This window comes from Globicephala melas, chromosome 1, assembly GCF_963455315.2.
Source record: "Globicephala melas chromosome 1, mGloMel1.2, whole genome shotgun sequence".
In the NCBI taxonomy this organism is placed as follows: Eukaryota; Metazoa; Chordata; class Mammalia; order Artiodactyla; family Delphinidae; genus Globicephala; species Globicephala melas.
The window spans coordinates 105,688,633-105,701,373 of NC_083314.1; the positions used below are offsets into that span (position 1 = coordinate 105,688,633).

Here is a 12,741-nt window from a genome sequence, read left to right on the forward strand (position 1 = left end):
CAAAAGCTCGTTTCTATAAAGGAGGGGAAAGCAAAGCACTGGGGGTCTAGGACAGGAAGTAGGAGAATGGGCAGCCTTCCCTGGAGAAGGTGGTAAAGGAAGGCTGAGAAGCCTTCACAGAGGAGTGCGGGAGCACTTGGAGGAGAGGCTGAGGTCTGGGGTGTTATCTGTCTTTCGTGGGGCCCCAGAGGTCACACCGGGGAAGGACGGGAGGGAATCCCAGGAGCAGTGGGAGAAGGAGTCAGCAGGAAGGACGGTGAAACAAGGCAGGGCTGAGGGTAAGGAGACGTGTCCTGAGGGGTTCACATTTCAGGTGGAGGCCAAGGGCAACAGGAGCATGAGTCACCCCAGGATTCGCTGGCCCCAAGTTCAAGATGAAATGCGGGGGGAGGGTTCTCTTCCTAGAGGCAGGAGAGGTGGGGAGGGGTGAGCATGAGAGGCCTGATGCCGCTGCAAGGGTGGGAAGGGGCTACTGTGGCTGCCATAAGCCATTCCCGGGGCCGAAAGTGCTTTAGCAAAGTGCCTGTACCCAGGAGTACGTGTGTTGCTGACTGCATCCTCATTTCCTGAACGACTTAAATACTAGGCAGTTACTTACAAGCGCTGAAAGGAAGAGGCTCGGGTTTCTAATGACATTCTATCAACATGACTAATGCTGCCCTGGGACGCCTTTCCCCTCGGTTTGTGTGAGGCTTACTTTCTTTTTCACCCAGGTTTCTCTCAAAGAGGGGTCTTCTCTGACCCCTATGCCCAAACAGCCCTTCATATCGCTTGCTAATTGTCTTACCCTGTTTTATTTTCGTCATGCCGCTTGCGTCCACCTGACACCTTCTATATTTGTTTAATAGTTAACTGTCATCTCCAATAGAATGTAAGCCCTCTGAGGTCAAGGGCTTTCTTTTGTTCTCTGCCCTCTTCCTCAGTGCTCAGAGCAGAGCTCAGTAAATATTTGTGAACAAATGGATGGATGAATGGGGATGGTGAACACAGGCAGGCTAGCCTCCTAGCCACATACAGGCCCTGAGGGATGTCATCTCCCAATTAGAAGTTGTGGCCACTTTGTTGATTCTGTTAACCCCTGGGTAGTCTCTCCACACCCTGCCTCCTATACAAGAATGAATTGCCTAAAATTCAGTGCCCACGCTGTCTCTCTCAAAGTTTTCTACAATTAAATCTGACTGTTAGAAACTCAGCCGCTGGCTTTGACCACTCCTTCCCCCCATCTTGTCCTTCCCACTTAACTGCTTTTTCTCATGTTGGCCAAGAGATATATTAGTGTCAGGAAATTGGGACCCTACCATGATCCATTACCAAGACTTGTGGTTTTCAATAACTAAGACAGTCAGACACCCTCCTCTCCCCCAAGAGCCCAGGTTGTGGGGAGCACTGATGACTGAACACGTGATGCTATGGTAGCATAAGGACAACAGGGGAGGCGCTACCTTCAGAAAGGCTCCCCTTGAGGAATGATATCTGAATATTAAGCTGAGGGATGGGTAGGAGTTAACTGAGCAAGGAAGGGTTGGGTAAAAGTGTGTCTCAGGGCAAGTCACGGAGACTAGAAAAGTGGGGCCCGGTGGAGGAACCGGAAGGGCCAGGTGCCTAGAAACAGAGCAGGAGGTGGGAGTTGTGGGTAAAGCTAGAGCTGTGACAAGAGACAAGCAGATTGGAATCCCAGCTCCCACACTACTAGCTGTGTGACCCTGGGAAAGTTAATGATCCCATGGAAGGATCAGCTTCCTGATGAAAGAGAATATTAGTCTCTAGGGTAGCTTTGAGGATGATGCAATATAGGCCAAATGCTTAACAAAGTGCCTGCCACACTAACTACTCATTGTATGTTGTGCTCTTGCGTTAACTAGTCCTGCGCTAGTAGTGCACCAGCACGTGGTGCGTGCTCAACAGACATGTGAATGTACTGCAGGGTCCTAGAGGTAGCGGTTCCCTCTCCAGCCACCCGACTCTTCACCACCAAGAAACCCACTCCTCTTGGTAGAGGCTCAGCCCTTTCCCCGGCCCCCGTAAGTAGCAGTTAACAGTGTGTCCCTCCAGAAAAATAAGTGCCTTTACCTGCATGAATAGCTCTATACAGATCTGTTTTCCCATAATCTAGCGCCTTTCAAGTTTATACCCATGTGATTGTATTATGTTATTGTAGACTTGTATGTAGACTGTATTATGTTATATGTAGACTAAATTAAATCAAAATTGAAAAAAGGCAATTCCTTAAAATCAAAATAAAACAAAATGTTTTTAACTGTGTATTGAGTTGGTGGCCGACCACACAGAGGGGAATTATTTCAAGAGATTTTTAGCAGAGTAAATTGTAGTACATCCTGGTGGGAGAAATCCTAAGGCAAGAAGAACTCCAAAAAAAGTCTTAAACTTTTCAATATTCATGTTGTTAGTAATAATATTTGTGTTATTATTCTGAAATTATTAGCTAGATATAAAATAAGGAAATATGTAATTATGCTAATGTTAATAGAAACCAGGAATTTTACCATAAGAGACAGAGATGCAAATATAGAATTTAAAAATGTAGTAAACATTTTATAATCAAATTTGAATGGAAAATATTAGTATGAACTGTTGATACATTTTCTTATTTTGAAAATCTATTTCCTAGTTCTGTCCACTGAAGAGGCCTAGAAACAGTGATCAGTCACACGGAATGTGCGAGTTTACAATCTAGTGCCAGTTTATAGTCTCTTAATACTATTTCCCACTAAATGGAACCAGGGCTTCTTGGGGAAATGGATGGCTCTGGTCTGAGGCAGGAAATGCACATGATCAGCCTGGAACATCACAACATACTTGAAATTCCTGGGGTCATGTCAAAGGGACTCAGAGTCAACTTGTCAAGGCTCTAACTAGCCACAAATGGGACAATTTAAACATGAATAACGGAAAAGAATTGAAACATGTGAATCATGTTGAAAATTCACAAGTTTATAATCATGCTAAAAAAAGAATCCTATAACCACTGTTGGATGATATTGGGAAACCAACTTAATTGTTCTGAAAACAGGCGAGTAAACCTGTTTTCTATCTTTGCCGTATGAACTTCAGAGTAACAAAATAGTAGTGGGGGAGATGGGTTTTTTGTTTGTTTTTTTTTGCGGTACACGGGCCTCTCACTGCTGTGGCCTCTCCCGTTGCAGAGCACAGGCTCCGGATGCGCAGGCTCAGCGGCCATGGCTCACGGGCCCAGCCGCTCCACGGCATGTGGGATCTTCCCGGACCGGGGCACGAACCCGTGTCCCCTGCATCGGCAGGTGGGCTCTCAACAACTGCACCACCAGGGAAGCCCGGAGATGTTTCTTTTTATAGAAGTATTCCAGCTAATAATTAAGGAATGTCACCATTTGACAAGTCCTAAAAGAAATAATGATTCTAGGCAAAGATAAAAGTATTAGTTTCCTAGGGCTGCCATAACAAAGAACCACAAACTGGGTAGCTTAAAAAAGAAATTTGATGTCTCACAGTCCTGGAGTCTAGAGTCTAAAATCAAGGTGTTGGCAGGAGCACGCTCCCTCTGAAAATCTAGGAAAGGATCCCTCCTTTCCATTTCTAACCTCTGCTGTTTGTTGGCACACCTTGGCATTCCCTGGCTTGTAGACACAACATTCCAATTCCTGCCTTTGTGGTCACATGAACATCTTCTCCCTGAGTCTGTCTATGTTCAAATGTTTCTCCTCTAATAAGGTCTGGATTAGGGTGGGTTTCATTTTAACCCGATTACATCTATGGGCATGAAGTTTAGGACTTCAACATATCTTTTTTGGGAGGATACACTTCAGTCAATCATAATCATCAAGGGCAGCTAGGATCCCAGAAAGACACAGGACATTATCTATTATGGCCAAAGAATTAGACCCCAATCAAACCAAGTCTAGATCTAACTACCAATTTACAGAAAAAAGAAGGGACTGAAGAGCATGCTAAAAAAACTCCACAGGTATATAATCAGCGAAGTCCAGAATGTGGGAAATTCTACAGGACAAATGACTTGGTTTCCTCAACAAATAAACTGCAAGGAAAAAACAGAGAGAGAGAACATAGTATAGACATAGTAGACATAGCAACCAAACACCCTGTATAACTCTTGTTTGGAAATTTGAATACTTACTAGATATTTAATGATATGAGGGATTATTGACAAGTTTTAAAAACATATCTTTAAATGAGATTCTACTATATAGCGTGGGGAACTATATTCAATATCCTGTGATAAACCATAATGGAAAAGAATATGAAAAAGAATGTATATATATATGTGTGTGTGTGTGTGTGTGTGTGTATAACTGAATCACTTTGCTGTACAGCAGACATTAACACAACATTGTAAATCAACTATATTTCAATAAAATAATTTTTTTTAATTTTAAAAAATAAAAATAAAAACATATCTTAGTAGTATGGTGGTAATGTTTAAAAAAGAGAGCATTCTTATAAGAATACATACCCTCAGATAAAAGGACATGATGTTTGGCAGGTGGCAGGAGAGTGGGAGATGGGTTAGGTGTGAAGCAGGATTAACCATGTAAATTAATGTAGCTTGGTGTTGGGTACGTGAGAGTTCACTATACTATTTACTTTATATGCTAAAATTTTCTATCATATAAAATTATAAAAATAAGGTGCAGTATATTTAATTCAGTGTTTCTCAACTTGGAGCAGTATCAGAATGTCTTTTCTGAAGACCTCTCCCTTCACCAAACTCACTGAGATTTACTGTTCAATATTCTTTTCTAGGATATCGAGTTTCTCTTTTCACAGTCATCCCCTGCAGCTTGATTGATGATGGAGAAGTTTAGTTTTGTTTATTGGAGGCTCCTGTGTAGCTGAAAAAATACTTTTCATTAGGCAAGAAAGGAATTTTTAAAAATTCCTTTTACTTTAAAAGTACTATGTGCATACACAAGGTAAAAAAGGCAATCTAAAAAAGAGCCAAAAAGTAAGATCACTCCTCCTGCCCCAGTTCTACTCCTCAAGGTCTCCACTATTCCAAGTTTCTTGTGAATTGCTTTACACATTTTTTCTAAGCATGTACAAAATACATGCAATTTGGACCTTACTGCAAGTCCTATCTGATGGTTTTTTTTCACTCTGCAGTACACATTAGAGACCTTAGCAGCAAAGACAGATCCTCCTCTTTTTTTTTTTAATTGCACTATATGGAAATACCATCATTTATTTCAGTCCCCAGTCGGCAAGCATTTTTTTCCCAGTTATTTCCTCTTACAGATAATGTTGCAGTGCACCTTCTTGTACACACAGAGAAAAGGAATTTTGTCGAAAAGCTGCATTTCTTAAGAAAACCCCTCCTTCATTCTTTTAGCTCAGGGCAGGAAGCACCCTGTGGTATGAAGCAATCACGTGGCAAACCGTCTGGACCTGATCATATCACCTTGTGATTCCCCAGCCGCTGGGCAGCTGGAGGCTGGGCGGTCAGGACTGCACCCCGCTCCCGAGGAGGGGAGACGCCAGCACCCCCAGCTCTGTGGTTGAAAGCAGATGCCCTCTGAGTCCCCCATGTCTGACGCCCCATCGGCACCATGTCATTAGGTAAGTGCGCGCTGGCTTTGGAGGAGTCTGGGGCTGAGGCATGTTAAGCTCAGACTCACCTGGATGCAGCAGTTGTTCAGTTGGTGGTATGTTTAAAGTTAAGACACTAAATTGCTACGGTGGCCAGGGTCTCCGATGGCCAAGAGCAGGCAGTGATATGTCCTCTCTGAAAGGCGGTGTGCTGAGTGGGTGAGGGAAGTAAGCTTTTATTTTATCTTATCCTTTAAAAAAAATTAAAAACTGTGGCTGTGTTTAATCCTCTGGAAGTCCTGTGTGACAGCGAGGCTTTTCTTTTCTGCTATGTGGGACTTTATGTGGGCATCTCTTGCCAGATATCGGAATTTCCTGGCAAGGAAGAGAGGCAATTTGAGTAACCCGCGCACAGACAAATACATTTCACTTCAACAAAGCTTTTCATGTGTCATCGAAGATGTGTGAGAAACCAGACAGAACGCTATAGAAAATGCTCTTTAAAAAACATGACGGCTTTAGTGAAGCTCTTGCTACCCGATCTCAAACCGGATAAGTTCAGGCCGCGGCTTCACTGAGGAGAGCTTTGATGACTACAGGGAAAGAGTTGGGGAGATGGTCATGGTCTCAGTTCAGGCTGTGGGGCTTCCTTTCCAGCTTGGACAGTAAGGACCAGGGCTCAGAGCTAAGTGCATATGACTTGATTTGTTTCTCCTCTTAAAATAATGCTTATGGTGCCTGTTATATGAAAAGTAGATAAAGATTTATTTACAGTCTCTCCCTGAAGAGTGTATTTTGGGGTTGTTCCTCATTGCTCTAAATTACCTTGGTGAAATTTGGCCAGTCCACAGTTATTCAAAGACAAGCATATGCTTATTGGGAAGGCATCAATAAAGTGCTTGCTCATCTGACAAGTCTGATGTTTCCATAATGGCATTTGACTTCAGAACAGAGGATACTGGGAAAGCATTGCACTAGTGGAACTTGAGGTGGGGATTCAAGTGAGGAATGAGGTGATGGGTTATGGGGAAAGGGCTGAGTCTCGGGAAAGGATGGAGGTCCTATGAGTTTGCCAGAGGAGATGCAGGATGAGCTGGTTAGAAGTAGAGGTCTGCTCTGTTTTAAAAAAAGATTTAAAGCATTAACATCAAGGAAAAGTAAACAAAGAGGAAAAGAGCTAATGAAGGTGTGGTGCTGGGTGGCGGATGGACTGACCTAGGATACGCTGGTCAGCCTGGGCACAGGGCCCTGCACACAGTCTGTGCCGATTCCCAGGACTGAGGGTCAGAGACTTTAATGAGCAGGGCCCAGGGGAGACCAGTCTCCAGGTTTCATGGGGCTATGGTGAAAAGTCGGTCAGAGACCCAGGGGATTAGGTCCTAACTGAGAAAGGAGGCTGATTCTCTAGGCATCCATCCAGGGAAGCTTTCTGTTTGCCGGCCCCCTGCCCCACTCCCCCTCCTCTGCAGGGGTGTCCCATTTCCCATCACCTGTCCAGTCTCTCTGAACAGCTTTTACGTTCTGAACTAGTTCAGATCCATAGAGAACCTTTTGTTAAGCTTGTAAGAATTTTTTTTTCACCCTATGAAATTCTTTCAAGCTTTCTGACATTGTCAAGTGCCTCGATGATTGGGTTTGAACAGCTGTGACCTTCAGCTGCCTGAAGACCTGTAATGCCATCCCTGCTGATCGTAGATTCTTACTCAGGGATTATTTCTGTCAACAAGAAGAAATACTGGAAAGGGGTACAGGGTCCCCCCTTCCTGACTTTGGGGTCTGTAAACTAAGACCTGTTCTTCCAAGTAAGCTGCTGCTAGTCAATCTTGATTCTAGTTCCTCTAAACAGATCAATTTCCTAGAGAGGCAGAATAACAGCGTGCCTGGTTTAGGGGTCAGGACACCTGGATTCAGCGTTGCTTCTACCACTGATTATCCCACATGCCCTGTGGCCAATCCTTCAGTATTTCCCTTAAGTAAAAATGAAGGGGCTGAATCACGATGCACAAAGATTTCAATGACCTGAAAGGCGGGGCTGAAATTGATGAGATTAAATTTAAAACAATTGGTTGCAGAGATAGATGCTGGGAAAAAGCTAACATTGCTATTCCTACAGAGAAGGTTTATTTGCCCCTGAATGTGAAACAAGAGTGAGCTGTGGCCACAAGTATAGCTCACAGTTTCAGGCAGCATCCACAGAATCTCAGCTGCCAGAGTAAGTTTAGAGACCTGCTGTGCTCTGTTCTGATCCGGCGATGGAATCACCCGCCTCCAGCCTCACAGCTGCTTCCAGGACTCTCTCCAACGTAGAGCGATTGTTCTTAAAAACCTAAATTTGATGGTGTCACTCTCCTGCTTACAAACCTTCAGTAGCTCCCTATTGCTCTCTGAATAGTCTCATACAATGTCCTTCATGATCTGGTCCCTGTGGACCTCAAGCCTATCTCTTATCCTCTACTGACCCACAACCTTGATTCTAGTAGTTCCAAACCACAGGTAGCTCCCAGACCTGGTCCTCTCTCTCTCCCCTCTGGAGTGCAGTTTCCAATACACACACAAACACCCCTCCACTTGTCAGTTTTCCCATCCACTGGGCTTTCAGAGCCCCCTGGGTTTGCCCCTGTCATAGCACTTCCCGCGCCACGTTGCAATTGCTTGTGAGTACTCCACTTTCCCATCCCAAGACAGTGAGCCCCTCAAGACAGAGACTATGCTTTTTCCATGCATTCTCAGCATCTACTATCTTCCTGGAAGACACTCAGTCAATATCTGTAGAATCAGATGGAAGGCTAGGGGAACAACTGGCAAACCAAGTGCATTCAGAGAAGAGTAATAAAGATGGTGAGGGCAGTGGAAATAAGGTTGAATGACAATTGAAGAAGCTGAAACAGTTTAGCTCGGAAAAGAGAGCACCAGGAGAGGCATCACAGCTCACCTTCGTGTCAAGGGCTGCCACGGAGCCGTGGGATATGATTTACTCTAGGCTCCCCAGAGGGCAGGGTTAGACTCTGGTGGGAGGGAGGCCGACATGGTGTGATGTAAGAAGCAGCGATGGAGACCACTAGGGTGTGCTGTGTCTGGGTACATTTGGCAGAAGAAGGATGCCTTGCAGACAAGGGATGGCTTCCTGGTGACCTAAAGAGCCTCCTGGCCCTGAAGGGCCCCAGCACTGTCTCAGGACTGTGGTTAGAAGGATACTTGTGTTGGGTGAGGCATTCACCCCAATAATATTGAAGGTCCTGCCGAACATGGATTCTGTGATCTGCAAGCTCTAAAAGTTGTAAAAGTCTGTGATTCTCTCATCTAGGCCAGAACACCACACAATTTACAAAACTGAACAGACATTCTAATTCCTGACTTCTCTTCTTTACCTATTCCAAATCCACCCATGATGCGTGGTCCACTTAGTTGTTCCACTGGCAAAGGAAATGGATATATCGAGAAGTTATATAATCTGCCCTAGTGTTTGCAGGATACCAAGAGGCAGAATCTTAATAGGAAACAGAATTCCCAAGTCTGAGTCATTAAAGCAAATAGCTTTTCCAGGTCCCTGATGACTCCATGAGCCAAGTTGGCCTAAGAAGTTTCATGTTTCTTACCATTTTGCCTTCATCCCATACCTGAAGTTCAAGAATACAGTCACGGCAGAGTGGCTGTGGGGATGGGCTCTGGAACTAGACTGCCTGTGCAACCTCAGACAAATCACTTCCTCTTTCTGCGAATAACTCAGTTTCCTCATTTATAAGGTGGATATAATAATAGAACTAGCCTTATAGAGTTGTAAGGATAAAATGAGAATACAGAACATGGGTATATTAAGTACTTAATAAACATTACCTAGTGTTATTAGTACTGGTTGAGGACAGGACTTGGGAATAAAGACAATTGATTTCTCTTTCCAGTGCTAAAGGCATAGGGCAGTGGTCTTCAGCTCTTCTCTGCACAGCCTCAGAAGTTCCTCAGAGGGCTTCCCTGGTGGCGCAGTGGTTGAGAGTCCGCCTGCCGATGCAGGGGACGCGGGTTCGTGCCCCGGTCCGGGAGGATCCCACACGCCACGGAGCGGCTGGGCCCGTGAGCCATGGCTGCTGAGCCTGTGTGTCCGGAGCCTGTGCGCCGCAGCGGGAGAGGCCACAACAGTGAGAGGCCTGTGTACCACAAAAAAAAAAAAAACAAAAGAAGTTCCTCAGAGCTTCTGCTGAGAGCCTGGGCAGGGTGAAAGGGACCAGAGATGACAACCACTGGCAAAGAAGAACCAAATGGGGGGGGGGGGTGAGCACACAGCTGGAGCTCATCTGCTGCTGTCTGCAGTGCTAAGACAATTTTTTAATTCTCTAGAAAAATGAGGGTGTGTTGGGATTTGCACACACAGCTCCATGTCCTTCCTCCCTCCCCAATAATTCCCTGCTTATGGGTAGTCTTCCCACAAAAGGGAGTTTGGATAAATTGTTGACAACCTTTGAATCATTAGTTTCTTTTTCTCCGAAGACAGGTAATTCATACCTTCTGATGTGTTCCCAGGGATGTTGCCAGTTTACATGCCAACCTATGTATAAAATACCTCCCCACCTGATGCCTGCCTGAGGGACACAGTCAGAAAGGGGCAACATAGTGGCAACGAATATGTCTTAGACTCTGAGCTCCCTCCTGGTGAAGTCACTGAAACTCCAAGCCCACTGAAGGCACAGCCCAGCTTTCACCTGACAGAGTCCCAGGGGCCTCATACAGTTTTTAGTGACCATTCAAGTTTTCCCGAGGCTGAGATCAGAGCCACACTCTACTCTGTAGGTGACCTGCAGCAACCATCACCACCTCTGCTGGTCCTGATGCTGCACCTCCTTTCTGGTACCCACCTGGGATGGGGCAGGCTCTCCCCCACCAAAGTCATAGCTCTTCTGTTAGATGCCTCAAATGGCTCTCTTGCGATTCCAACTTAGAATCTTCTTTGCCAAAGACTTGGGATCGATTCCCAGTGGAGTCTGGGCTAAGGGTCAGTTAAGACACCTCCTAGTATCTTGCTCAAAAGTCTTCTTTCTTTCTCATAAGCCTGGACAGTGCAATCCTTCACTGTCCCAGGATAAAGTTCAATCTCCACCAGGGCCCTCCCCAGGGAAGAGATGAGGGGCACGCTGCCTCTGTTCTCTTTTTTGATGTCAGAGTTTATCTGGCATCCTGCAGTTCAGCTACATTCCCAACACACTCAACAAATAACTCTCCTGGTGGCCCTTGAGGTGGACAGAGCTCCTGAAGGGAACCTGCCAACTGGGCTCCCTCTGGGACCCCCAATCTACGGATATGAATGTGCTTCAGGCTTTCTGCACCAGGGGAATTTTCCAAACCTGATAAGAGTATTGTCAGGAAAGAATAAGAAATAATTTTCCTTTTCATAGATTCACAAAGCAGAAAAAACTCTTAATATTGATTTGGCCCATTCTGGCTCCAAGCAGGGTTAGACTCAAACAGTAAGTGTTTAAACTTAGAAAGAAAGAGAGAAAAACACCTCCTAGAGACTGAAATGCTAAAATGCCCCCTTATAGGTTGGAGGTTATTTCTCCCCTAATGGCCACACCAGTTCCTTTGTGGTACCACTTGAGCCCTTTGCCTATTGTTCTGTCCTTAAGGGAAATCAGAAGGAAGATGGTAGCCTGCCTTGGCTATCTCCCATCCCACAGAGGAATTCTCTCTGCCTGAGCTCTTATCCACCCATCACGCACGCACGCACGCACGCACGCGCTCTCTCTCTCTCTGTCTCTCTCTCTGTCTCTCTCTCTCTCGTTCACTCACTCACACTCACACATCCCTACATACATTTCTAGCTCTAAACTGTAATCACCTGTGTCTGACTTGGTTCTTGGAAGTGAAGGCGGAGCCTGGGTATGCAATACCATAAACGTATTTTCCCCAAGAGATGCTTATGCAGCAATCCAGACATTCTCATTGCTCTGCCTTTTAATTAGTTCAGGGAGTTGCAGCCTCACAGTGTGGGTGTGCTTGCCAGCTGTGCTTTTAGGGAAGGTATCTGGTCTGCGCTCGTTCTGTTTCCTCCCTCGGTGTTAGGAAATTACAGAGCCGGCTTTCTTTGCTTGTCTTGGAAGTGTGTGCACTGACCTTACCCCACAGAGCCCCAGACACTCCAGGGCTTTTCTGAGCCAGTGCTTAAAGGCCCCTGGGGATGAGTGTGGTGACACTCAGATCTCAGGTCTTGCAGCCCTCTGTCCTTGAACAGGGAGAGAGAGGATGGCCTTTGGGCTAAAAGGGATTGTTTTCATCTGTAACTGCTCGGTACCCTTGGGCAACCTACTGCACACTGGTGCCCCTGGGAGCCCAGAGGAGGGATTTTATGGCTCAAGGGAAACCTGCTTGTCTCCCATGCAGGGCCCCGTTCCGGAGGCTGCCAGATATCTTATCCCCATGAAAGGAGAGGCCTCAGAGAGCCCTTCTGGCCTTCCTTCCTCTGAGCTGCCCTATCTACCTCCCCATAGGGGTTCTGGGATGGCTGTAGCTGAAATCAAATCTCTCATTGCTGCTGACTTTTTAGAGTAAACTTTTCTCCTCTACACAGTCTCCCCTTACTTTGTTTATGCATCCTCCCTCTGGGTGACCAGATCACACTTCAGCTCTATTTTAACTTCTCCACGTTCCAAGCTTTGGCACATCCCCCTCTTTACCCTGGCTTCTCCCCTAGATGTCTTCCAGCTCAGTCTGTGTGGCCAGGGCCTCTCTGATTTGCTGATTTGCTCCTATGCGCTGTGTAGGTTTCTACACCGCGCTTTTCAGCTGAAACCCACCAGGGTGAAATTTTCTTTCTTCGCTTACGTCATGCTTTGGCATGGAATTCCTCTCTTAGTTTCCTTCTGTCTGCACATCTGCTTTTTGGTAGCTATTCCCATCCCTCCTACCTCTCTCGCCTTTTGGGCAGGGGCTCCCTCCTTGGCACTTGGCTTCTCCAGAGGCCCTCCTCTCTGCCAATAGGGTCATTAATCACTGCCCTGGCGTTGACTCTTATGCTATAGCCTTGCAGGTAGCCACCTGCTCACCACCTAGTCCCACCTGTCATGTTGATTGTCACTGAGTGTGACCTCAGCCAGTCCTGAAGGGTGCCAGCCCCATGACATCCCTGTCTCTAGACTAAGGCAGAGCACAAATGAAGGGGCTCAGAGCTCCTTGATGAATGGTGTTTTCCACACCTAGAAATATGTACTTTTG

General features: G+C 45.9%; 1 protein-coding gene across 1 annotated transcript in view; it reads left to right on the forward strand.

Annotated features, from left to right (window-relative positions):
* Positions 1 to 5,438: 5,438 nt before the first annotated feature.
* BCAR3 (BCAR3 adaptor protein, NSP family member) overlaps positions 5,439 to 12,741 on the forward strand; it is a 206,437-nt gene continuing 199,134 nt past the window's right edge. Inside the window, exon 1 of the mRNA XM_060302637.2 lies at positions 5,439 to 5,571. Coding sequence (XP_060158620.1) covers positions 5,562 to 5,571 — 10 coding nt within the window. The 5' untranslated portion in view covers positions 5,439 to 5,561. The remainder of the gene's footprint in view (positions 5,572 to 12,741) is intronic.